The sequence below is a fragment of the Acanthaster planci genome, linkage group LG10, assembly GCF_054643075.1.
Source record: "Acanthaster planci isolate LZ-2023a linkage group LG10, COTS_SCS, whole genome shotgun sequence".
Lineage (NCBI taxonomy): Eukaryota > Metazoa > Echinodermata > Asteroidea > Valvatida > Acanthasteridae > Acanthaster > Acanthaster planci.
In genome coordinates, this window is record NC_141786.1 from 558,501 (window position 1) to 585,696 (window position 27,196).

At 38.6% G+C, this 27,196-nt stretch overlaps 2 protein-coding genes and 1 long non-coding RNA gene across 13 annotated transcripts in view; 1 reads left to right on the top strand and 2 right to left on the bottom strand.

Annotated features, from left to right (window-relative positions):
- Positions 1–26,942, bottom strand: LOC110988923 (uncharacterized). 10 transcript variants are annotated; one of them, XM_087142035.1, is made up of 23 exons: positions 20,620–20,772; positions 19,823–20,170; positions 18,400–18,759; positions 9,849–10,199; positions 9,257–9,589; positions 8,748–9,050; positions 8,228–8,431; positions 7,508–7,792; positions 7,037–7,366; positions 6,456–6,752; positions 6,264–6,284; positions 5,791–6,018; positions 5,442–5,573; positions 5,112–5,142; positions 4,659–4,720; positions 4,289–4,504; positions 3,985–4,095; positions 3,591–3,778; positions 3,287–3,409; positions 3,063–3,174; positions 2,623–2,719; positions 2,193–2,292; positions 1–1,583 (listed from the first exon to the last, which is right to left on the bottom strand). In XM_087142035.1, the coding sequence occupies exons 1-23, from the start codon at positions 20,765–20,767 to the stop codon at positions 1,506–1,508; spliced, it is 4,458 nt and encodes a 1,485-aa protein (XP_086998161.1). In that variant the 5' UTR covers positions 20,768–20,772; the 3' UTR covers positions 1–1,505. The 10 variants fall into 10 exon arrangements, 9 of the variants coding, with proteins under 9 accessions (XP_086998161.1, XP_022108592.2, XP_022108588.2 ...); XM_022252900.2 differs by lacking the exons at positions 18,400–18,759; positions 19,823–20,170; positions 20,620–20,772 and adding exons at positions 13,468–13,836; positions 14,061–14,245; positions 14,741–14,881 and having other exon boundaries at positions 8,135–8,431; XM_022252896.2 differs by lacking the exons at positions 18,400–18,759; positions 19,823–20,170; positions 20,620–20,772 and adding exons at positions 11,935–12,276; positions 12,665–12,875; positions 13,468–13,692 and having other exon boundaries at positions 8,135–8,431.
- LOC110990617 (uncharacterized) overlaps positions 1–27,196 on the top strand; it is a 271,293-nt gene that overhangs the window by 192,114 nt on the left and 51,983 nt on the right. The gene's annotated exons all lie outside the window — the stretch shown is intronic.
- On the bottom strand, positions 22,728–25,442 carry LOC147797549 (uncharacterized). Its single transcript, XR_015426642.1, has 2 exons — positions 23,125–25,442; positions 22,728–22,884 (listed from the first exon to the last, which is right to left on the bottom strand). It is a non-coding gene; the product is annotated as an uncharacterized LOC147797549 (long non-coding RNA).

Genomic DNA, 27,196 nt, shown 5'->3' on the forward strand with positions numbered 1-27,196 from the left:
TTTCTATGAAAAAAGGACAATTTATTTTTGCAGCCTTATGTGGACTGTTCCTAACAACAAGGGGCTGCAGACGTTTAAGAGACTATGCTATTATCTCAGGGATTAAATAACATCCAATGAGATCAACAAATCTCTTAAAGAAGTACTGCTTGATTTTCTTTTCCGTAAGGACTACGTGCAGTGTACTTACACTAAATTATAAATTGTTACAAATCACTTGCCTCAATATCTCCATACATTAAGTTTCTCTATTCTGCATTTCTTCACTAGCACAAATTTCAACAAAATGCCTAAACCTCGGTTTGAATGTAATTGGCTTTGAGATTCCGCTTATACAAAATGTCCAGCAGTCTTGGAAGTAGCCTCATCTCATGTTGTATGGAGAATACTACTCAAAGGAGAACATCTTTTAGACTCCCGTCAAAGCGCCCAACACACAGAAATTACATTTCCTTGATTTCTTCTTTTTGGTGCGCTGAATTTTGAATTTATTTGTATCTTCTCACCATGTGAGAAAATGTCTACTGGCAGTGCGCTTAAAGACATAAACAATGTAATGCTTAGTGCGATATTAGAACAAAAACAAACCTTGTTTCATTTTAATTAGTATTGAAGCCTTCATAAAGTTAAAAAAAATGTCCTTTAGATTATATATTGTGAGAAAAATATAAAGGAAAATGATTTTACACGACCTTAGACAGAAATAACTGATTTACCTATAGAAACACTTCGTCGTGTGCCTGAAAAAACGTGCCGGGAAGCATGATCACATTATTAAAAATGTTCCCGGCAAAAGGTCGTAAGAAAGATACTGTCTTTATTTAGTAAAGCAAATATATTTACTAAAACATCAACACAGGAAGGACAAAAAGTAGCCTTTGAAAACTTACCAAAAGACTTGTTTTTTTCTAAGTTGTATGCAAAGAAATCTTGCATACATACGTCAATTTTCCAGGCAATGTGTTTTTGCAGTAATCATGCTTCCCAGCAAAAGGGCGTAAGTCACTTACGATAACTTTTTTTTTGTGATAAACATTGATTATATATGCATAGGACAGATATAATTTTATTACACATGAGTGTCATCGACTTGCGGGAAAGGAGCATGGACAGACAGCTAATTACAATTTTGCGAGCAAACTCAGGAAGCAAGCCACAACTTAAATTCTTCACTTAAAATAAAAAAGGAAGGACACATTTGTCCAAAAACATTGAGTAATCATCAAATGTTACGGTTCACTTTACTGGGACGTAAACATTTTTACAGTCTTGCAACCAAACCAGCAGTGAATTTCATATGGCCTGGTCACTACAGTGTTTGTCACAATTCACCCTTTAGGTCGATAGTAATCACTCATGCCTTTGACATGTAAGGTTCATTTCTAATCCCTTTGGGAGTGTTGACAAAAACCGGCATTGCGAGTATAATGACGAACAAGAGTTACATGTTTCCCAGAAGCGAGCCTGTCACTATGCAGTTCAAACGCTATGTACATTATTCTGCCTTAGATCTTTTCATCAGGAGACCCTTGAATCGTCACTTCGTAATCCGACTCTTGATAATCTGAAAGAGTTATGTAGTCCTGAGAAAAAAAGAGAAACAAAATAAACATAAAGTTAAGTATTTTCCAACGATTCTAATTTTGGGAACCAGAACCGAAATAAGTTATGTATCACGAATCTCATCTTTTAAACATTAGAAAAGTTATTGGACTGCTTAGAGCGAATTACCATCCACATTACGCTTCTCAGTAATTCAGTATTTTAATACTTCATTCCAAAACAGAAATATTGTTTTACATATAAAGTGCGGACAGTCCTTTGTTTTCCTGTGGTTAAGGAAACTTGAAGAAAATGCTCCTTTTCTCCAACTATGATAACTCAACTAGGATAACTCGTTCGAGCTGTTTTTTGTGATGATTTCCTTGACTGTTCCTCTTCATCTTGCCACGGATAATCTTGATCCCAAAATGTCTCTGAAACTGTTTTTAGGGAGGGGAAAACATTATGTGGACGTGTGCGAGTCCACACAACGCCTTTGCACCCTGCATTATGTGGACTTCTTTCGTGCAGAGGTCTACACTATGTGTGCCACGCCCGCAAAGCAAAACAAACATACGAAAAGAGCATGTTTGCTCCAATTCCTACGGGTCATCTTACTGTGTTAGTAAGTTAAAGTCAGACTGGCTTACATGTGGTGCCTCGAGTGCTTTCTCCAGCTTCTGACTGATGTCTGTAAATGACGGTCGGGTGGTAGGATCCTCCTCCCAACAGGTCAACATCATCTGATATCTACATATATGAAGGATACGAAAGAATTAAAAATCCAATAAACTGCATTTCTGATTTTCATTTGATTACATTATCTAATACATCAGTAACACTAAACGACTTATATCATATTTTGTCTTTCACGTAAGAGGCTCTCTCAAATGGCTGACCATTCACGGAAAACTCAAAGCTCTTTTATGAAATTATCTTTATCAACTTTTGACACAAACAATGGTAACAGTAATCAGCGTGAATTCATTTTGAATGGACTTTCTGTATGCCTGTAGAAGCAATCAAGCAATAGATACGAGTTCTTTCACTTAAACTGAATGCGTGATATTTTTTTTTTACATTTCGTCTTGGCAGTGGTCGGGTCTTGGCATGCGGTATCCTTCTTGTAGCTTGGCTATCATTGTCTTGGCGCTCATAGTGGGATATGGACGAGCGCCTGTAACGAAATTGTAGAACAAGTGATATGTTGCACGTTACTTGCGTTGCAGATCTTAGTTTATTTATATGGAGTAAAAACAACAGAACAGTATTAAGACGCCAACATCAACAGGGTCCCTCTGCTGCAGTTTTTATACGGTAGGCACAGCGAGACAGTGATGGCAATGTTAAAAGAATTACTATGTAACACTTCCAATGAGCTTCGTTCAAGTCTACCACGTTAGAATATCTTTGAAAAGTAAAAATGCCCTGAAAACAAGTGTCATGCTGCAGATGATCCAGTTGACGGACACTTTATTAGTTCATACCTGGAGCAACATTATGTTTGGCTTAAAACTCACCAAGAGTCACAATTTCCCACAAAAGTATTCCATAGGACCATACGTCACCCTCTGTTGTGTAGACGTCATCAACAATTGATTCTAGTGCCATCCAACGAATAGGCAACCGACCCTACAACAAAAATTACCAAGATTGGTATCAATCATTAGTTAGAAATATCCAATGAAAAGAGCGGAAATCTGTCGGCTAAAACCATAACGCTAAAATTGCCAAAGAAACCTACCTCCGACTGTCGTTGGTACATCCTCCTACTCTTGATGTCACGAGCAAGTCCAAAATCAGACACCTTACATACCATGTTCTCACCCACAAGGACATTTCTAGCAGCTAGATCTCTGTGAATGCACTGTAGTCAAAAGGAGGATGCTACTTCAGTGAGCCAACTTAAAAAAGTACATCCCCACCTGTACCCTTAATAATACCAATGCCAATAAAAGGCTACGGAAAACAAATATGAAAGGAAGAAGTTCAGATGTAATCGTGAAGTGAAATTTTTCTTTCCAGTAATCCAAAATTGTAATGCCCACCTGTTGTGAAGCAAGGAAGGCCATACCTTCAGCCACATCTTTAGCAAACTTGATGAGGTCTCTTGATGTTAGAGATTTACTCCTTCCATGAAGGTTGCTGTACACCTGCTTGCTTTTACCTCGACTGCTTGTTAGAAGATCTTTCAGTGGGCCTTTCGACATGTACTCCATAATGATATAAATTGGATCTGAATGATATTTATAAAGTATAGGGTCCTCTTATGCAAAGTCTACTGATTGTAAACTCCCCTAGCTTCATTAATGTACTATATCGTACATGTATCTTGATTCTACGTATTTGTCTATTGCTGCAGATTCTTTAGATAGTCAGCAGCCAATATCAATGTGTACAATCAAATGATTGTTTGGGGCAATTACTAAAGTAGAAACATACCCCCATCAGCGCAAAATCCAAGGAGCTTGACGACGTACGCGTGGCTTGGAAGTTGTTTCATGAAGTCCAACTCTCGGAGCAGATCCCCTCTTTCGGTCAGATCTGCGTCGTCTGGTACATAAATGCCGGAATAATTGTTTTGTAGTGAAAAGACATATGTTACGGTTAGGTTTTAGCTTAGACTTCGTAACATCAACGTCCTAAGTAACCTGTACAATTTTACCCAAAGGAAATAAAAACAAAAAGATTTTACACATCAAGAAATAGTAATCCGAAGATTTCATTGTTTGGTTTTGCAAATTACCTCTGAGGGTTTTAATTGCTACTTGAGTGGCAGTTCCCAATTGGACAATGCCACTAGCTTTCCCGAGCAACACCTTTCCAAAGGCACCTTGTCCGAGTTCACGTACAATTGTCAGCTTGTCTCGCGAGAATGCTGTAGCAGTTTCGGAAATACTGGCGTAGGCCGATGTACCTGGATGACTACTGCCACTAGTAGCCAAAACTTGCAAGGGCACGTCTGCAGAAAATGTGTAGTAAAACAAGGACCGGTAAGATGGCTATCATTGTTCAAAGGAAGACAATATACTTCTTTGAATGCAATAGTTCTTTTCCAAAGGGTGAAAACCAACAATGTGTACAAAGTCGGTCCTACTTTTGCAAATTAATCCTACCTAAGTCTTGGTATTCCACCGCTTCATTAATGGCAGCGCGTTTCTCCTTTGGCTTGTATTTTCTGGAAAAAAAGATTAAAAGAAATAATTTTACATAGTGAATGTATCATGTCTTGCAATAAGATAGATATTTGGAAACTATATAGCAAACCCCATTTATGACACGATTATAACATGTTAGGTCTTATCATAATTTGCTGGCGTAACCATTCCCAGATGTAGTGCCTTTAATTTTCAAAAATGTAGAAGTGTGTACAATGTAGGAGCTCCTTCGTTTCGCCACCATGTCTTTTCCATATAATACCACATGGAACGATGAATCCAAATAAAACGTTCAGCTTCCTGCTTTGTTAAAATATAAGAAGAAAAGTACTCAAAGCACCCTCAAAGCACTCATGTAAAGTCCAGTCTCAATTTGCCTTTAAGGTGTGTAATGCACCAGGAGATACGTACGATTTGAGGTCAAGTTTCCTGCTTCCTGCAACTAAAAACAAAGAAATATCCTGTAAACATTAAAACTTACTCAAAAACCGGACAAAAAAAACATGTCAATATCTGCCTTACACATTTATTTTACTTTTCATGGATATTATTGTATCCGATCAAAAATGACGTGTGGGTCCTTTGTTATACTTACAGAATATCCTGTCAAGATTTGTTTTGATAACGCGAGGTCAAAATAGACAGTAATGAATATTCATTGGCCTTTTAACCACTACAAAAATTTCTGTAGCCATGGACATCAATACCATTTTTGTAACTTTGAAGTTTTCAGAGTCTTACCTTCTTGTGACCCTTTCTTGTTCCGTCTGATGTTTCTGATTGCCAGAACATTCACTGTAATGCTGATTAATATTATAATGGTAAGAATCACCAGACCAGCTATCAGTCCAGCATTACTAGATTGTCCTGCAACTATATGAACACAAGACAAAATCATCAATATTTTTGTTACAGTTTGTGTCTCATTTAAGTGTTTTGTTGGGATGGTTCCCCATTTTAATAATTTCCTTGACGTTCAATTTCTGATGTATATTCCTTCTGTTGTAATTGGTTTGCAGTTCATTTCGTTAGGACAGTTAAATGATAAAACACGCTATCAAAGAGATTTTAAATCACTTCTCTGGCATACCTAATAATGCAGTCACAGGCAGACTACAAAAATTGCCGTAGCAATAGCTGGATTGAATATCTAATGTGGCTAGATGTGTGTTTGTGTCAAGACAGTCGCCATAATTAAACCACACATTCTGATCAGCCAGACGAGCTTCCAGTTGTAAACATGACAAAGCGTCGCCATCTTGGGGAATACCGTCAACGGAAATGCTTCCCGTGTCTTGATTTAATGTGGCAGTAATACCTGTTGAAAGTAATTCACCCAGTCGTTTATGAGCCTTTTATGAAGCATATGGCAACAATTCAAATAAACTCAAAAAAAACGCAGAACTCCATTCGCCGAAATATAGAAGCTAGAAAATCAGAGGGCCTGTGGCTTTCGTCTTGAATGAAAATTATTTTGATAACCCTTTCACAGTTTTGTAGTTAGCAAAAAAAAACAATAAGCAAGCAAATCTTTGAGATTCAAAATTTATAGAAGACACTTACCTAAGTTTTCAGGAGTGTTAGCTGTATTTTGAGGAAACAGCAAAAAAAGGAAAAGTGTTTATCGTCTGTTTATAGCCAGAAACAAATTATACAAATGAAGGATTTTGCACTAGGGTATGCCTTTTCAAGTGGGAAAACTTCTTACTGCGCTGAAATATAAATGAAATTGGCAAGAAGTATTGATGGACTTACGTCGCGTCCTGAAAATTTGTGTGACGCTTTCGCCGTCTCCATTTTGATTCCTGGCGAAAACCTCGATCTCATACAAAGTGTAAGGACTCAGTCCATCAATCATATACTCAAATATATCATCATCTATTCTGACCCGGGTGTTGGGGTCGAACACTCTCGTTGTTTCCACATCGCGGTAATTAAGGAAAAACCACTGAGTTTCTCCTCCATCGTTCCCGGGTTTCCAGGCAATCATGACGGCGCTTCCTGTAACTGTAGCTTGGTCGACTGTCACGTCTTCTGGAGGCAAAGGTTTGACTATTGTATGGAAGAGAACAAACTGCATTCACAAACAATTGTTCGGAAACTTGACAAAAACTCAAGTTAAGTTCTTTCTTACTGTCACTCAAATTACCAAAGTCCGCCCCAGCTGATTTTACTATAAAATCAGTGAAGTGCTGTTTTGATCAGTTTCATATTAATTTAGTAGATAGACATCAACCGTAGAGAGACTAAAGGATGAAAAAAAAGCGTTTTTAGAAAATCAATAAAACACTTAATGGACATCACAAACTGTTAGTTTTACAAAATCCAGGCCTTACCTTTATCATTCAACACAATATTCACTGTGTCAACCATTCCAACGCCATTACCACTGTTGCATATGTAAGAACCGTAGTCTGTCGTTGCAGTCACTTGACTGATGTATAAGATACTCGTAATGGTGAATCCATACACATCATCCCCGTCCGTAACTGTATCGGCCTGAAATATCCTTCCCGGATCGGTCTGATTGGTTATTTGCGCACCAGCTGGACCTTGCCATGTCATTCTGGGGAGGGGATGCCCTTTGGCTTTACATATAAGAGTAGCATCGCGGCCAATCTTTGCCCCAACTGATGTATTAGTCTTAGTGAGAATGCGCACTTCATCTTAAAATGAAATAAAACAAAGTATTTCAAAATTTGTTAAAGAAAATAACTCTTTATTATGTGAGAATCCAGGAAAAAGCATACAACATGAATACCTCAAATATTCTTAGATTTGCCACCAACGAAAAGAATATATCTTACAGTGCACAATGACGTCAACGGAGCTTGAGTGGACAACAGGTGGTACGCCATTGTTGCCTCGACATCTGTACGACCCAGCCTGCTCCTTTCTGATGCTGCTTAGTGTAAGATTGCTTGTACCATCATTGTAGACAGAGGGTAAGGAGTCCAGAGACCCGACCCTCTCCCACGTGATAAAGCCAGCGGGCTTGGGATTGGCATCTGCACTGCAGAGAAGGGTCACTCTATTGCCCTCTTCCACCGGTCCCGGCGGCATGGCAGTTGGCACTGAAAAGTCTGGAGGATCTGAAAACGTAGAGGGTTAAATTACTAGGCAAATTTCCGTTTTTAAAACATATGTGTGAGAAAATGCTTTCCGTTAAACGACAATTACCACACAGATTGGAAATAACTTCAATGGTAAGAGTATTGATTCGTTTTCACTCTGTACATCAGACATTGAAAAAAGTGATGTATTCATTGCGATGACTTTCATTAAGCTCATCCTTTGTCGTTGTTGACGGAATCCAATATAAAAGTACGCTTGCACCAAAATACGCCAAGACATTGCCCCTGAAATGATTCAGTTCGATGCTTTGATGTCTATAATAAAGCTTAAAGAAATGCATAAATTTGTTCATGGCTTACACTCCACATTCAGTGCGCAAGAGTCAGACAAATTGTTGGTGCAGGATGCGCTACATTTGTATACAGCTCCATTATCTGCCTTGGTCAATGCACCTGTTGTCAACCAAAGTGTTGTCTTGCGGCCACCGTAGTTGCCATCTTCAATTACTGACTGAGTTGGATTTTCCTGGACGACGTTATTTTTTGACCAAACCAATGCTGTAGCTGGGTTGCTGCTGTCTGAGTGGCAACTCAATTGCACGATGCTTCCCGACGCAGATTTCGAAGGACAACTGACACTTACACTCTCAGAACAGACTGAGGAAGTTGAAAATGGTTTGGAGAAATCTACGTTAGCCTTTTGAAGCAACTAGTTTGTGATTATCCAGATACACATGCATCTTCAAAATGATTTTGTTGGTCCGAGTCACAGTTGTTCACGTTTGTGTTTTTTTATTCGCCCTCTGGTATCAAGAATTACTGAAAGAGAATAACATTTAATTAAGCAAACACGAGTATTAACATTTTGGGGTAAGCGTTCTCCAATACATAGGTATATAATTCCGCCAAAGTTTGATTTCTCAGGGTTTCAATGCATTTTTGACACACAGAGGATCCAATTGTTTAGACTTACATTGTACATTGATGGGACCCAGCGTCTGTTGAGGAGCAGGCGTCCAAGATCCTCTCTGGGCTGTACATGTAATGATATTGCCATTGTCCTGTCTTCTTGGTATAAAAGTCAACGTACTGGTAAAGCTATAGCGACTTCCTGATGCCGATGAGCTTGTAGATGAACCACTTACAGGTGACCCTCCATTAAGCCAAGCCAGAATCCAATCAGCAGGATAGCCCATATCTGCAGTACATGTAAGTGCAGTCTCGATATTCTCAGTCATAGATGGGCTGCCACTAATAACCGATACATCTGGAGGACCTACATGATTGAAAAAAAAATAAATCAAGGAATGAAACATACATCAAAATGTCAAAGTTTAATTCCCTGTTGTTTTTTTCCAAATACAATTACTACTTAAGAAAAGGTATCTTACAAAATGTTTAGTTCATATTCCTCTCAAGATAGGTGTGTATTTTATGCGCAATTGGCAATCTAAAAAAATAATTAGCAAGCTATGTACATACCATTAACATCGACAGTAAGCATTGCAGATGGATATGGTGGCACTGACTCAGCAGTGTATGCCTCACATTTCACCTGTTGTCTGTGATGATTTCTCAAAGGAACAAACAACCAGGTACCTGACGTGTCAAACAACTCATTATTTTCGGTTGAAGTTGGGGCTCTGATCCCAGTAGATGGCATGTTATTGTTAAGGAACCATTGAATGGTTGGAGCTGGTCTGGTACCCTGGGCCAAGCAAGTGAAAGTGTGTGATGTTCCTTGATCGACAGCTACAGTGGCCCCTGGCACCTTTTCCCCCTCATCATCTGACAGCTTCACCTCTCTTGGTGGTACTGAAGGGAGAATTTGTACACAAATTTCTGGCTGAGGCCCAAGTTGATTGACAGTCTAATGCAATATTTTTTGTAACATTTATGCTTAATCAAGTAATGCTAAATGCTTAATCAAGTATAACGAAATATTTGCGTAGAAATTCAGGCTGCAACTATACCATTTTTCCACAACCTGTTTTGAATTTCTTCAATCTTAAGTTTTCACATTCGCCAATATCTAAAGATAGGCCTATTAGTAAATAACTGAAGTGAAATTTACCTCTGACCTGAAGAGTAACCGTGATGTCAATCTCGGAGTCCGTTAATCCATCTTGTCTGTTGGTAGCACCACACATCAATTGAGAAGTGGATGGACTCTCCCGAATGTCAGCTATTATTGTACTGGAGCTGTCTGTCAACCTGTTATCGCCGCTGTTGGGGGTGTTTGTCTGGCTTCCCTGAGGCTGGGAGGACGTTATGCCGCCAGCAAGGGTCCATGTGAAGTTGACTGCTGGTTTCACACTAGGCGTGATACACGTGAATGGACGATCAGTACCAGCTACGACGGTAAAGGAACTGCCGTCAGTGTAGGATGTACCGTTGTATCTTAGCGCAATCGTACTCGGTGGAACTATTTTAAAGATAAGGAAGTAAACAAAGAATGATGAGCAATACCTTATGATAAAAAAATAACGGTGCAGGATTCGCTAAACACACGGCAGATGCTCCATTTCAACGTAATCAGATGGTTCTGTGCAAAAAACAACAGACGTAATCACCACGTGACAATGGTTAATGTACATATAAGTAAACTTCGAAACACTGTCTTGCTGAACTGATTGAGCCAAGCTTGACTAAAACGTAGTGTAATATAAAAATCAATAGACCTAAATGGAGTGTACCAACAAAGTAAATATAGAATTGTGACACCACATAATCAGTGTGGCAAACAGTATCACCAGAGGCTATTATATAAGTCAGCACCTCTCTATTTAACCCGCAGTAAAAATAGCGGTGCCGCTTTTGTGTTGTGTTGTTTTGGTTTATTGGAGGTACAGCTAATCCCTTCATCTTGGCTGACATAATGAGCTCATTTAAGGGATTACTGCTCACAGGAGGTTGTTTTATGGTATTATTCAATATGAAATTCTATTAAGCTGAGAATACACACTTCAGTGAATAATCAAACTATTAAAGAGCTGTCCATATTCCATATGGACAGCTCTTTTTACCATATGGAACAGTTTTTAAAACAGGCCTACGTCACAGGTTTTATTGTTACCCTTGTAATCATTTCCAGGGAACCTGCCATTAAAAGGTTTTGCCAATAAACTCATTACCCCCCTTTATTGTTACGTTTGAATAATGTTTCAGTCAAAAGCTTCTTGACAGCAGTATTTCAAACAGATAATGATCGAGATGTCACTAATAGATGGTGTATAATGTGAAGCTTACAGTACCAAGCTCATTCATTATACGTGAGTATAATCGTCGATGATATTCTGTCATAATGTATAGGGATCCTGGCATCACGCGTTAGTGCATGTCCTTTTATCTACACAGGCGGTATACATGACATAAAATGTTGTTCAAAGTTTAAACAATCACAGGCATTCAAAAGTTCACCATGTTCTCCTTTTTTAAATCAATCGCAGCCGCGATTTTTTTGGAACTTTTGAAAAGGAAAATTTAGAAATGGTATGAGCGGTTTATTACCATTTTCATTCATTCGTGAGATTTCAGCTATTAATCAAATAACACTGGCAAAAAATGCAACAAGGCTAAGTACTGGCATTTTTTAAATCCACTTTTAAAAGTTTACCTAGTTTGAAAAATAAATTACAAGAATGACATTCGTTCGATTTATCGTTAAACATTAGCAAAGGAACCGGCACACGCATAATACGTCGAGTTTCTGGCAATGTTGATTTCCAGTTAGGCCTTGAATCGAGGGAAAAAATATATAACGTGCCAACAATGGGTGAATACAAAAGCAGGTACGCATGGAGCTCCTCTTCCCGGTGTCATTCAACTTTTAAAAACCACTTTAATCCAAGACTTTGACACCTGCCCTACATTTACTTTAAAAGTCTGATATTGACAGAATTTTATAACAACCTGACCTAAAATAACAACTGAGCATTGGAACAACTCTACCATCTTCGTTTGGATGAGCATGATGCATTGGTGATCAAAACAACTGTTTATGTTGTATCTTGGAGTGCAAAATTCTTCCAAAATCCTAAATAATTCTCAGTATTTTTGACAAACTAAAAAGATCGTTTGTTAACACCTTTATTAACAACAAGCTATTAGTTTCTTCACTGTTGAAATTTTAGTTTACAAGTATCAAGTGCTTTAGTAACCTCGTACTCGCACATCCAGCGATTCGATAGCACTAAAAGGAGCATTTTCCACACTACACCAATATCTTCCCTCGTCATCAGCGATAAACGATGTAACAGTCAATGGATACTCAGGATCAGCCTCATCAAAAATGTAATGATTGGGATCTCTGTTCAAAGTCTTTCCAGTCGATGGTGTGTACTGTGCAGTAATGGTAAATATTCCACTGATGGGATTATTCACACTGAAGTCAGTGATGACCCATCTCAGTCTATCGAATGTTGCAGGTGCTTCACATTGCAAGGTTGCACTTGTTCCATTATCGACCAAAGATGGACCCTTGACTGTCAGCTGCGAGAAAACTGCATTGAAGATACACAAAATTAAACTTAACTTAAAAGACACAGACAAAGGGAAACAAAACCAAGTGTCTTTTAATCGAGGAGCAACGGAAACATCCATTTCACATCAGTTTTTCACATTTCATTTTTATTTCATTTTTAAACTCAGATTTTGTGGTGAGTGATGCTTTAATACCTACTGAAACGGCTGTCCAGCAACTCTTTACCCTCTCCAACAATTTATACGTCCTACCTTAAGCATCCTTACACCGTGGGAAGTAAACGACAGACTTAATTATCTAGCATTTTAAGGAGAAAACCTTGTAGATTAAAGTACTACGGAGCACTGCCAAAAACAAGTCACGTTTATGTTAAAAACTGTCACTTCCTTTTAGTAATCTCTTCTTACCTCGCAATATCAACAACAGCCCGATGGCAAACAAAGACAACAAAGCAGCCATGTTGAACTTGTGTTGAAGCAGGAAGTCCAAAGAACATGGGCTACTAGGTACTGTGGTCTTGGTGTCCTTAGATTTATGCTGTGATTTATCTTTGTATTTGTGGGTCTCGAATTCACATATTGCTGGCATTGTTGGTTTTCTATTTCCGTTAACTAAGACCTTGAAATGGCAAAGAATAGAATCAATGACTGGGTAGCGTGTAAAACATCTGCAGATTAGAAAAAACTGAACTTCCTGGTTTTGGACAACTTGTAAAAACTTCAATCCAACTTGTACACCTACAAAAATGTTATCAGTGATAATAATTACATTTATTAGCATCATGCCATTTTGTTAAAACACCTAACAATTAATGAAGTTAATGTACTTTTTTATGCACGTGGGCGGTATAAGGCCAAGAGGCACATCATGTGACTTAAAGTTGCACTCGAACCATCGAACCACAAGAAGCATTCCTGAACAGACACTTTGCACTGGATTTCCTATTTAGAAATTAAGGGTTTGCTAAGGTTGCACTACGATAACACACTAGTCCTATTTAATTGTACCTTGGGCAATTTGGAATAGACGTTTGAATTGCACCTGATACTTTCTTGTTGAACACAAAAATGTAGAATAATTTCAAAAGTGATGAATTATTTTAATAAAATACAATTTGAATATTCCTTTATAGGTTTATACATATGAAGTATTTCCTTTGTAGAATGTAGTTCATGCAATCAAATAATCCACCGACCTCTCAATAACTTACCTCTAACACGAATGACAGTTGAGCCAAAGGGCTCAGGGTTGAACGGTGGAAATTTATAGAAACGACACCAGTACTTGGCACCATCAGCAATTGTAACAGCGTTCACAATTAACGAGAAGTAACTGCCATTGATTGATTGCTGAGCATCGTAATGGTTTGTATCAACATCACTCCCATATGTGATATTGCCTGTACTTGGCTCATAGTCAAGTATACTTCCAGAACCACGCATAGGGGGTTCTGTTACGCTGATATCACTTATCCACCATAGTACGAGCTCTATTCCACTCAAATCTGTAGAGCAGGTGATTACAGCATTGTGTCCAAATGTAACCCACTGGTCAACTGTTACGGTAACTAGCACCACTCCTGAAAACAAAGGGGAAAGTGAAAAAAAGATTCTTGCGTCATGAATCCATGCCCCAAATCTTTACTGGTCTTTATCAGTGAGACGTGCATGCTTATTTGTCCTATTTAGCAAAATCCTGAATAGAATTTGGCACATGATCGTTTTTTTTTTATAAAGTTCCCATAATTTAATGTAATCTCCTCTAATCATTAAAAGGCAGCATACTTCATTATGTCTGGCCTACCTTGTATTAACAACAATCCAATTATGAGACTATGTACGAAGATCAAGGCAGCAGCCATTCTAATACTGTAGTCCAAACTAGGTGGGGTTCAGAGAAGACAGGGCACCAGGAACGACACGAATTTGCACTGCGTATTCTAGGCCGGGACTTGATTGTATATCGCGGCACGTCTATTTCCTGCATCACTGGCCATGGATTCACAAGGTTGCATGGCAACGACGAGTCAAAAGATTAATAAACATAAAACTTCCTGGTTTTAGTAGATCCCCTTCAAGCTAAAATTCAGATTAACTGAAAACTACTACATTTCTGTAACATTCATATGGCCCGAACTGAGCCCCACAGCAGAAATAGCACTGTTTAACAATTTTGAGTCATCAAAATTTGATATACGGTTTCCATAAACTCATGTATCCACCAATGGAGTGCACCCAGACCAGTAAAAATTAAAACAAAGACAGCATGGTGTAATTTTATTTTATATTCGTCTCGATAATCAAGCAATGCTTTCTATCTGAAGTTTATCAAACATTCCCCTAGTAATAATATATTCGATAACACTACTTTCCAACAGAAATACCAGTTTTGTTCTTGTATAATTTTAGCTTATTGAATGTGTCTGGAGTCTGTTGAAATTCGTACAAGTTCGATCTAATATGGTATCAGTGATCCTATCTTACCAACAACGAGCAGCAGGGTGGAAGTTCTATTGCTGACAGATCCCACTCGTGATTTTCGAAATTGAGCCAGACACAGGTATCTTCCTTCGTCAGAAGGAAACATCACTGAAAACACAGTCAACACGCTACTGCTGTTTATGGAGTCTGTGGTCATGGAGTACTTCTCATTTCCTTCTGGGTAGTTTAGCGGTTGTCCTTCTAAATACGAAGCAATTAAATCCGAGTCTTTATTCCACTGAATGAAATTGAAATTGTAAGAAACGTCACTGATAGAGTAGTTACACATTAGGAAAGCTGAGGTTCCTTGCTTTGCATGTGTTGTTGACTGCATCAAGACTGTAACCGTAACTGACTGCCCGTTGGATGCTGAGGAAAACAAAGGAAAATAAATATCAATCAATTTCGAGAGTTCAGGCAGAGAAAGCCTCCCAATCCTTCTTCCCACTGTACATCACAACACATATTGCCAGGACTGCTACAATAAAATCCCCTTCCTCACTCTTTCAAGTGTACGTTATGTAATTCCACAGAAAGTAAGCATATCACAGGATTACTTATTTTCATAAGAATCATCTGAATTGAGAATTTAAAACATGTATTGAAATAAAGATTTTTGAAATTTTAAAACCATTACGCTGAGGATATACCATTAAGTTCATTTTATTGTACAACATTAACATCGATAAACTAATCGATAACGTTAATCGTTTCAAAGGTACGGTAAATTTCCACTCTACTTCCAAAGCTATTCAAAATACCCCATTTTCTCACATTTAATCCTCACCTTGCAAAAAGATCAGCAACCAAAAAGAAGAACGTAGAGAATAGTTCAAAGTTACAGCCATTTCTGGGTGCACGGTTGAAGTTCAGTTCCCAGTTCAACATTCCAATACAAGTAACAGCCATATCTGAGTATTCACACTCAGTGAGAGCCTGTAATTACACGTGCGTATCATGACACCTAAGGATCACATGGGGAAGGCCTTGTGAGACCAACATAATTTCCGGGTTCACATAACCCGCTACATGATGAAACGATCCATGGACCCCCCCCCAATCACTTTACTACACATTTTTGCTTACCTTTCATGGGAAGCTTTTTGAGCGAATCAAATGTGATCTGCATGGTTGCTAATAACATCTTGTATAATTAATGCAATCTTAGTGCCGCAATCGTTCTCCACGAAAATAACGCACCATACTATCCAGAAGACGAATTTGAAAACGATATACGTTTCAACTGCAAAAACAATTCATATAATATTCAGTAATTCATAGGTGCATTACAAATATTTTGAAGATCATCATAGGCGTCATTTCATTTGTGTTTGTAACAGTTCATAATTATTCACCAATATCAATTGATTGCGGTTTATGAGCTTAATTCCCAACCTACGTTTACACCAATAGAAACTAGCCTACTGTTAAAAGAATATCGCTTTTGTCTTTATGCTTGTCCAATAGATTTTGAAATCATTTAAATGTTTGATTAAAAAGTTGTGACCGACGCCGCCGCTGTTTTTGGTTATGGGACCAGTATCCAGTCTTAAGCCCTTCAATGTCAACACCCGAATGGATGTGATTGGCAGGTGCCGCCTGAGAGCAGACCTTGAGAGTATCACGGAACTTCCGGGTTCACTGTTATTTAACCTACCCCAGGTTGGAATTAAAAATAGTTTGAAAGCTGCACGTCCTTTACAATAGTCCTTTGAAATTGTTTTTGTTAGGAAGGCAATCCCTTCCCAGGACGGGACCACAATGAACTTGTATGAAATACATGAAGTTCACGGTGGGCTCATCAGAGAAGAATAAATATTCTCTCTAACAATCAGTCCGTAGCTGTTCAACTCTTTCTTATCTCTTTGCACACGATATCAATATTTGCATACCAAAAGTATCATTAACTACGGCGAAAATCTCTTACCAATGACAAACAGAAGGGTAGACGTTTCATTGCGAGTGATTGTAACACCCGTTTTTTTAAACTGAGCCAAACACCGGTAATTTCCTTCGTGAGAAGGAAAATGCACTGAAGAGACAGTCAGAACACTACTGCTATTAATTGAGTCTAAGGTCATAGAATAATGGTCGGCCCCTTCAGGGTAGGATGGAGAACGTCCTTGCAAGTACCAAGCAACAACGTGTGTTTCATCACTCCACTGCAGGTAATCAAAATTGAAAGAAGTGTCACTGGTGGAGTAGTTACACATTAAGAAGGCTGACGCTCCTTCCTTCACGTATGTTGTCGATGGCATGACAACGGTGAGTCTCTGTCCGTTTGAATCTGGGACGAGAGAAAAATTACTGAATCCAGTTTGGAATTACTTGAACAGAAGATAGCTAAACCAAATAGCTACGACTTGTGTAATTTCGGGGTCTGTACAGGCTTGCCAGGGTTAATTTACTTTGCTAATGGTAGACAAACGGAGGCACTGCTGTGCCCATATTTGTATCACTTGAATAAGATTAGAAAAGAGAACTGCATAAAATGTTGGCGTTGGAGGGAAGAGAAACAGTGTCTTGGATTTGAAAGGTTTTTCATTCAGAAACTTAGGTATATTTACATTTACAGTTTACTCAGGAAATGTCGTACAACCTTAACTCAACACTGAACATTTACTCTTCTTCGTCGTATGATCTCTCTCCATGATATTGAATGCATTATTCGATCACAATCTATACTCAAGTCCACCAATAATTTATGAGGTGAAATATATAACTCTAATTAAGATTAACTCTTTTTGAACCTCTTACCTTTGATTATAAATAGCAACGGTACGGTAAGGCATTGTGCTGAGAGAAAGAGTAGCAAGTTAGCCATGTTGATATATTAGAATTTGTCATTCTCATGCCACGCGTCACTGAACCCTGTACGTGTACGTAGTCAAGCATCCAGAACACTCTGGGAGTCTGTTGGTTCACGTAGCGCTATTGTCATGTTTATTTCCTGTACCAACGGCCTTGGGTCAAGTCACGAAGAGGCCTCGACGGTAAAGGGGTTGGACAAAACATTTGCCGAATAAATTTTCAAAATGACATTAAAAATAAATTTACTCTCCCTCTGAATTCATCAGTTATCATTAAGAGGCTCCGTCTGAGCTGCTCTAGTGTGAAGAATTTGATCTCTAAGTGATCGAAACACATCAAAACACAAGCAATTTATCGGTACCCTTACCTGTTCTGTAGTTGTACACAGGTCCACACTTCAGTATTATTAGAAGTTTAACTAAATAATTAATTTAAATAGCACGTCGTCGTGTAACCATAGTATATTGCACATTTCTTCAACCGCATTTATATTGAAAACAATTCTTTTAAAGGGGATTTTCGGGAAAATAGCTATTTAAATAAAATCGGAAAGTTTTTACGCTGTAGTCAGAGTGGCGGGAAGGAAAGTTGCTTTAACTATACCTTTGCCTCAATCTTTGAACTAACAAGACTACAATCGGATCTTCAAATATGCAGTATGGTGAAAAATATTTACTTTCCTCTAATGGAAATTCTGGCAAAAATAAAACAAACATGAATAATTAGGCCTAGGTTAACGATATTTCTAATCCCAAGGTATTATTAATATCTGTATATACGGGCCTTTGCTTTCCCAGCTGGTAGTTATCACTAGGGATTGAAAATTGTATTCCGATTTCATTTTTTTTTACCTCTTATTTCAATTTGAGAGGAACCATACTGATACCCAACACCTTCAACATTGGTGGTACATTCATAAGAGCCTTCGTCAGCCAGTGTCACCATCAATATTTTCAGGGGATAATTATTCTGCCTATCGTTGAACAGATACCGGCTTGTATTGATTGAACTACCCCAATAGACTTCACCGAGAAGCAAGCGCACAATGGAAAAGCAAGATGGTGACAATCTGCACGATGTTTCATTCAATGGATACATTCTCCAGAGGACTTCTCGAGGTGCTCCGACCGGTAAGCAGGTCAATGTTGTTTCTCGGCTGGCATCAGCCCAAGACTCGCTCAAGACTGTCGGTTGCATTGGAGTACAACCAGCTGCAATGAGAACACGAAGTTGAGATGGCCATTTGCGCTTATCAATTCACCATGTATCTTTACAAGAAAACGAACAGTGGCGTCACTGGAGGGGGGCAGGTCCCCGCCCCCCATTTGAAATTTTGAAATTGCCCCCCAAAAATATATATATACCTAGTTCAATTATTTTCAGTGCCCCCTGAAACAATTGTGCACCCCCAGGTGCCCCCTCAGCTGTAGCACCGTAGTTACGCCACTGAAAAGGAAAGACTAGGGTGACAGAGTCACCACCGTGGAATTCATTTAGAGTGGGTAGTGAAGAAGTGGGTAAGTAGGGGTCACTGAGATTTTCAATCCTTACATTCATGCAATAGTGATAAATGTTATGGATTAATCTTCTTTTTCATACCTAACGCTTTTTATTTAAAAATCAAGAGGTTTAATTCACGTTCCTCTCCTGTGTCATATCTTATTTTATTTCATATCCAATAAATGCTGCATTTGTTTCTAAAAAAAATATATATCTATCCTCACCTTGTAAAACCAACAGTAGCCAAAAGGAAGAGAGTGAAGGCACGAGCAAACAGGTAGCCATTTCTGGGTGTACTGGGAGTTTCAGTTCTGCTTTACAACTTGAGGTTTTATCGAAACTGACATGTGCACGAACAAAATAACCGTGACAACAGCGCCCACTATGATTTGACATTCAGATAGAAGACTTCCGGGTTCACATAACCTAGCTCACCAGATTATGAGACCATCAAAATCGGCATCGTCCGATAAAAAACTGCCCCGGTAATACTTGCATTTTTTGTTAAGGACAGCCATTTAAAAAAGTTACAATTAAAAAGTCACATACTTTTTGTCAATATCATTTTTTTAATTTAGGAAATTTGCAAACATTGCAATAAAAATCAACTCAGCGAAAAAAATTGTAACTTCTGACAATCATTTTTTTAAGTTCTAATTTTTATTACAAATAAAATTTAAGCAATCATTCAGACAAGTCATTATCCACGTGTGATGCTCAATAAAAAAGGAAAGTCCTTCTATTAAAGTAAAGAAATCTGCTTTTGTCTCATACCTCGGATACGTAATGATGACGAACTTTCCTCCATCAGTAAATTGGATTCGTAAATTACTTCACACCAGTACTTGCCCTCGTCACCCACCTCGACTGCGTTAATTGTTATAGAGAAATCATCCCCAGCCGCAAACGCAAAGCGGGATGCATTGATGGTGGGACCTGGTGTTGTGATCCCGTTCACCCAAGACAAGATCTCTGGGGAATTGGCAGAAGATCCAGCAACTAAGCTGGTCTTCGCCCAGATGAGCCTGGCAATATTGTCGTCTACTGCGCATGTCAATGTTGTTCTTTCTGAAGCATCCACCCATTCTTCTGATGTGACAATTAAATCCCGTACAAATGCAACTGAAACAAATTGAAAATGAATGACAGCTTTTTAAATACCATCTGGAAACTTTTTTGAATTTCCGCTGTGTACATCTGGGCACAGTGAGGGAAGGGGACTTTTCAGAAAAACTGGTTGGTCACCGACCTTGTCCATCTGCGTAAATATCACTTGATTTTACCTGCACAGACACATGAGTGTGAAAATGTAACCACTTAGACTTAATTGAATTGTAATAACAGGAGTGAGGAAACTGGTTTGGCAACAAACATTAGGCAGCAAGTTACACTATTAGATGACTGTTCCTTTCATGTCGCCTATTTCTGGCTATACGCTTCCCGTATTGAATCAGAATGTATCCATTACTGCTGCTATACAGGCAGGGCCATGTACATCAATGAAACCTCCACCACTGACAAGAGCGGCCAATTTCCACGTTTCGATCTCTTTATGTGATCTGTCCTCTTACCTTGTAGGATCAGCAGAAATTGAATCGATAGGTGCCGAGTAGGGACAGAAGTCACCAAGGGAACAGCCATTTCCGAATGCATTCTATCCGTGAAGCTCACGAGACCCTTCCGTGTACTCAATTCACGCTCAGATATTTGTAAACGCATATAGTTGCGTGCATTTCAGTGAGTACATTTCCGGCAGCAAAAACCTTCGAAATTACCGAGGTGACGCACCAGGCTGGTGGTGAATACTCCAGTTAACATTTGATTCAAATTATGGGAAACTGCAATTTAAATTGTAGCTAACAGAAATAAATGTATATTTCTATTCAACATACAAACGCATTGCACTTACGGCTTTGGCAGTAACATATAATTGCCAAAAATTCATGTTTTACTTTAATTACTAGCAAAACACATAGGAAACTCTACTCTCGATTTTAATCGAAAAAAACTGAAGTTTTACAAAGGAATAGGAGGCCAAACGAATGTTGTTTCACGGCACGGTCAGGATGTGCACACACATTTCCACCAGCTGTGATTATCATGTCCGATTAGCACGACGGTATTTTCCTTTTTAGGTACAGTTTTCTTTAAATGAAAAGCAAGTCTTCATCCTAGCAATTCTCTTCTTACACACTCTGATTCTCATTTGTGTCGAGTTCCATTGGTCTCCTTCCTCCACAGTATTTGTGAGACATTCATAGTTGCTTTCATCTGCTAATATCACAGGTGACATGGTTAAAGGATAGTTGTTATGAGTGTCACCAAAGGAAAAACGGCTTTGATTAATCATACTGTTCCAAAACAAGTCACTTCTTACTCCAACCAATCTGCTGCACCGAACAGATATTTTTTCCTGAGAACTTCACGAGTTGTGGCAGTGGGTGAGCAAGTCAGTATCGTTGCTTGGTTTATGTCAACCCTAGGTTTGCTTGAAACGGTTGGTTCTGAAAAAAAAAACCCAGAAAGGCTGCAATTAAGAAAAATGCACCATGCATATGCCTTCTTGTCACGATAATTCAATTCACATATGAAAGAACATCTTCAAACCGTTTGAGTAACTCCCAGTTCTTGTAAAAGATGGATCTAAGAAATTGTTTTGTTTTATTTTCTGGAATCAAATTTAAAATATGTCGCGTTAATGAAATTGCTACAAGTATTGAGGTAAATTATAATTGAACCTCTAGGTTTGAGAACAACCTTTGAATTTAGTTTGATAATCAGTTTGAATTTCAGATAAACGTGATACATTCAGGAAACACGTATGCCGATATCCGTCCTTGAGCGACCTTCAGTACCCAAAAATGATGTGACTACCAGGAGCCATGTGAAAACTGAGCTTTAGAACCCTGGGCAACTTCCGGGTTCAATGCCATTTACCCTATCCAGGGCTGTAATGTGAAAACCTTACTGTTTTCTTTTAATGCAACGCCTTCCTTCACGAAAGGGTTCCCACTGAGACTGGTATTCCGAAAGCGGCTTAGGAGCATACTGATCTCAACCATTGTTATTAACTGTAATATAACAGCCAGCTTGCCTGTTGTTAGGCTGTGGAAGTGAGTTAGGCATTGTGTTCAATCCAAGCAATGACCTCTCTGCAACTCCAGGTTAACAGATACATTTCCCTTACTCTTCTTTCAAACTAATGCAATCCTCTACCTTTCCCGTCTGCGACCGATCTGTTCCACCCATGCCTTCAAGATCGTTAGTTTCTTGATTTAAAATCTAAATCTAAATATTCACTAACCAGGGCAATAAGAAACCGCAATCCTATTTAGGAATGAAAGTTCATGTTGTGAATTAACCAAACGTTTACATACAAACGACTTCATCTGAGAGTGAGGCAGGTTTCTGATGAATACTTTGTTCACATGGACGTGCTAATAAACCTCTATCACATTTTGCTAATTGATGGATATAACATCCTCAAACCCTTAGAATTAAACTGTCTCGGAGTTGGTTGAAAACATTCGTAGTGACAGCACACTAGTGTTTCCCTTCATCAGTTTCTTCAACCGACTTGATAGTCAGAGGAAAATCCCCAACGACTACAAACCCATAGCGAGATACATTGATAGGTCCAGGAGATACAGGTGAGCTGAGGGCTGTGTCATACCTGTAGATGAGGGGGCCTCCAACGACATTTGCCGCATTTTAGTTTGTCTTTACCCACTCCAAATCTAATACGCTGTTACTTTGCACATTACAGGTCATGATAGCTGGCTGGTTGATATCAGCCCATGCTGCTGTTGTGACGATGATGTCCTGGGGTGAAGCCCCTTGAGGAAATTAAATCAAGATCAATTTTAGTTTGGATTTAATTGACAAAGACAGCAACGCAGACAAATTTCCCGCATATGTAAAATTATAAACTTTAGCAAGACTTTGAGCTGTTAAGTTTTGAAATCAATTATGCCTGCAAATGTAGGGAAAAATAAACACTCCTGTGTTTTCTTTCTTTTCCAAAATGGGTTTCTCGATTCTAAAACGATTAAATCCAATAATGATTTGTTTCTTACCCTTGGGCAGACACAAAAGTCCCACTGTCAGGACAACAGAGAGGGTTGTCCGCGCCATAGACAACTACAGAACAGGAGGCAAAGCAAAACAGCCCTCTTCTAAACCTTTCAATTTGCTATGTTACCACGTGTACTAGGCGTTTTAAACACGGAAATGCGAGTCTGAAGGGTTTTGAATTTCTCGTGAACTCTCAACTTCGAGCGGTACCTGCAGCTTTTTACAATCAGTATGATTTTACAACGAATGTGGGGTAAGGTCAGGGTGATCTTCAGCTGAGGCCAAACTCCCGTCACTGCAAAACTCCCAGTATATTTACCTGAATATTATAATTTACCTGAATTACCTTATAATTACCTGAAGAAATAATAAACAGAAAAAAAACAGTACGCAGTACCTAGTTCTAGACTTGAGTTTAAAAGAGTTCGTTTGAACAAGGCAGTAACATTTTTACTAGGAATTGATGCTTTAGCTTGTAAAATCACGTTGGAAAATCAATGCATTCTTTGCTCTCCCCACTATCAACGTTGTGTGAATACCACCTCCGCTAATTAAAATGCTGCTTAATGCTCCATTACTTTCCACAGAGGATACATTTCCATATGGTGGCGTAAAACTGTGCTGCAAATTGGGGGATTGGAGATGTGAATAACAATGCTGGGGTGGATTACGTACGCGGCCAAGAAAATCTGAAGGGAGGGGTTGACATCATATGACTATTTAAAGAGGTCGATGTTCATGATATAAATGTCACTGTTTCAACCTATGTTCTCTTTAGACCTTGAACCAAACTATTCAGCATACCACGAACGTTTTCGTCGTCTGAAAAAACATACAAGATAACCACTTCCACAGTTAATCTCAGTTCCATTGGGTGTCATTTGGTTCCTCTTCACAAACGTTTGGAACAACTGAAATATTTGACTGAATGATTTGGATTGATGGACAAAGTTTGGCAGTGTTTAGCCTTAAAGAGGAACACAACTTATTCTTGAGAGGGCCGTTAATCAAGTTCCCTGACTCTTATTCTGTCAAATGGGGTTGTTGTGTCAGACTGTTTTGAGTTCATTAATTCATTTTTGTTTCTTTTAATTTTTTTTCAAATATTTCGATAAAACCAACTATATGTTTTCAGGTTTTGTTTACATTTTTACATTTATTTTCATTTTTATCGTAGGGTTCTTATATGAACCAATTAGACTCACTTGCAATTAAATATGGCCGACCTGTGAATAAGGGTCGATGTGCGTACACACCATGCAGACACTAATAACATAGCTGATCGGATTTAGGCCTAAGCGTTTCTGCTACAAGACCTGACCGACAACTTATGTTTCGAAAGGTTAGATAATACAAGATGCCAGACAGAGTCACAAGTCAGGAACAAGTGTGTATATAATGTAATGTATATAATTTAATGTAATGGTAATTAAAACAGAAACTTTACTTAAGAAACAGTCATGATCTTAATATTTCGCGTATTGACTGTACTTAAGAAACAGTTATGATCTTAATATTTCGCGTATTGACTGTACTTAAGAAACAGTCATGATCTTAATATTTTGCGTATTGACTGTACTTAAGAAACAGTCATAATCTTAATATTTCGCGTATTGACATTTTCACACTGTACATGTCCGGTGATTCGAAAACCAGCTTTATACATAATCTGTCCCACACTAAGCAGAACTACTCAAACCGATAAAAAGCTGCTGCCTTACCTTACGCCAAGCCAGTGGCTACGATGGCTACAGTGACCACCCAAGTCATTGCCACTACAGTGCAGGTTCCGGGCTATGTGACAATTATCTTATACTTTCAAACTCACGTCAATATTCCAGAATGCTAAAACCACAATGTGTAATTTTTCAAGTCTGTAAATGTTCTTTGTTGTGCTAATGAAATATGTGCACTTAAAAGCTGAACATAAAATGACCCTTTCACTGCCGAAAGTAGAAAAAATTTAGCTAAACTTGTAAAAAGCCTTCAACAACATTTCTGTTTTAAAACTGGTAAACTAGAGTACTGACAGGCACATCCAAAATTCCAATTGCTTACCGTGTGTGTCTGTTGAAAAGCAGAATACTCTTGCACCGTAAGTAAAAACAAAATCAAATAAACATTTATCTCAAGATATATGTATTTCTTAAGATTAAGCAGGAGCTTACATTTCTTAAAGGAATAAGCATGAGCTTCAAAATGTTTGGTGACTTCTGGAACTCTAAATTCTTTTACCTCCCCTCGGGATGTGACTGTAACACAGGTTGAAATACTCTCAGTGTTTGGACAATAGAGGTAAGTTTTGCCTTTAGTCCTCAGAGATCAGAGAGCCTCATTAAGACTTACCTCTGACCTTTGTGATATTGGAGGCATCCAATCTTCCCGTTCCACTTGGTGGAGGCGGCACTTCGATTGTGTTACACCAATACTTGCCATCATCATCCAATGTAACCGTCCAAATCGTCAACAAATAGTTTCCTCCTGACTCCTGAAAAGTGTAATGGCTAGGATCGAAGCCGTCGAAATAGATTACTGCATCGATTCTTGTACCGTGCTGGTATTGTAAGATAGTGTCTGCTTCATTAACATTTCTAACGGAAGGATCACTCTTTTCAAGCTGTAAGAATGTGAATGGTTGCAGATCCAAGCAAGTAATTGTTGTGTTGTGGCCACGTGTAACCCACTGGTCGGTGCTAATTTTAAGTGCCAAAGAAGCTGTTGGTAAGATCAAGAATAAAAGGAAAATAGTTTAAAGGCCAATTGAGCAACTCCTTTAGAATCCCTAGTTATCAGTAATTAGCTTAAGTACTGAGGATGTCACATTTTGTTTCCATGTGCCTTTTCTATTGGGAGCTAAGCAGGGATAATGGATTCAAAGTTCCAGAGAAAAACGCACCTGTACATGTACCAAAGCCTGACTGCATCATTACAGGTTATCCAATAATCCGAAACCATGGCAAAGTTGGTCATTTGTTAACCTTCGAAAACGTTTGTCTGCAAAAAGCTTTGGAAGTTATTGGCAATGGAAGTTGTGTAATTAGCATTTCTGAAGTGTATATTGATAGCATTTTCCAGGTAGTAACAATACAGGCGTTCAGCCCGGTTTTAGAATGAGGGACAATAGTCCATTTTGTGGATGTAATTGGAACGGGGGGAACCTTTTTGCTCTAAATGCGCCAAGCGGTTTTCTGCCTTCTTATTGGGATAATGGAAATCGGGGTAATAGTAAAGATTTTTTGGCAATCGGGTTCTTCCCTGTGTAAATATCCTCATAAAATGCAAAAGGTAAAATACAAAATGTAAGTACAATTTCAAAACTTTTACTTTCATTATGACTTTAAGAAAATTTTGATTGGGTATAACATGCTCATAAAATTGTATCATGGAAATCCAACAATCAAAGGGACAAAAGGAAAACCAGCCCCACACCTCCAACATCCACCCCCAGCAAAAACACATTTACATTTACAAGTATCAATTATCATATTCAAACGAAACAAACCAAAAAATAATTAATTCCAAACAGATATTGTATATGCATAGGCAACGGCACACTTTCATGCTTATATGCATAGGCAACGGCACAGTTTCATGCTTGTCCTTTGATTTGTTGTTTGTTCTGTTTAATTCCCTATTACCTTTGAGTAGTTTATGCATAACACATTACCTTGTACTCTAAACAGCAGATCAATGGTAAGACAGTGCAGAAGCATGGTACCCAGCGAGTCAGCCATTTCCGTGTGTATATGTAGAAATGCAGTCTAGGACCACGTGATACTATTGGCTAAAATTTGCTTACTAGCTTTCACTGAGACCGCAAAGTAGCGTCAGTTTCCCACTAATATCGGGCTCCTGAGAGTGATATGCAGTGCATAAGGTGAATAGACCGCGTCCTGCATAGCAGGGAAAGAAAGGAGCTTAGAAACAGACACAAGTGTCCTCTAGATCTAGGTAAAATGCAAATACCTTCATATCATGAGAATTGGCGCCCTCTTTCGAGATTATTAAAGTGTAGTCCATCCTGCAACAGAAAAGTAGTTCAGCCTTGCATGAAAAAAAGTTTAATATATGCTC

Bases quoted from the DNA above. Each gene is read 5' to 3' on its own strand.
- LOC110988923 (XM_087142035.1), bottom strand. From the start codon at position 20,767: ATGCGTTTACAAATATCTGAGCGTGAATTGAGTACACGGAAGGGTCTC. The intron at 6,019-6,263 runs GTAAGTGTCTTC...TACTTTCAACAG, and splicing joins TAACACTCCTGAAAACTTAG to GTATTACTGCCACATTAAAT. The intron at 2,293-2,622 runs GTAAAAAAAAAA...TCATATATGTAG, and splicing joins GACCACTGCCAAGACGAAAT to ATATCAGATGATGTTGACCT.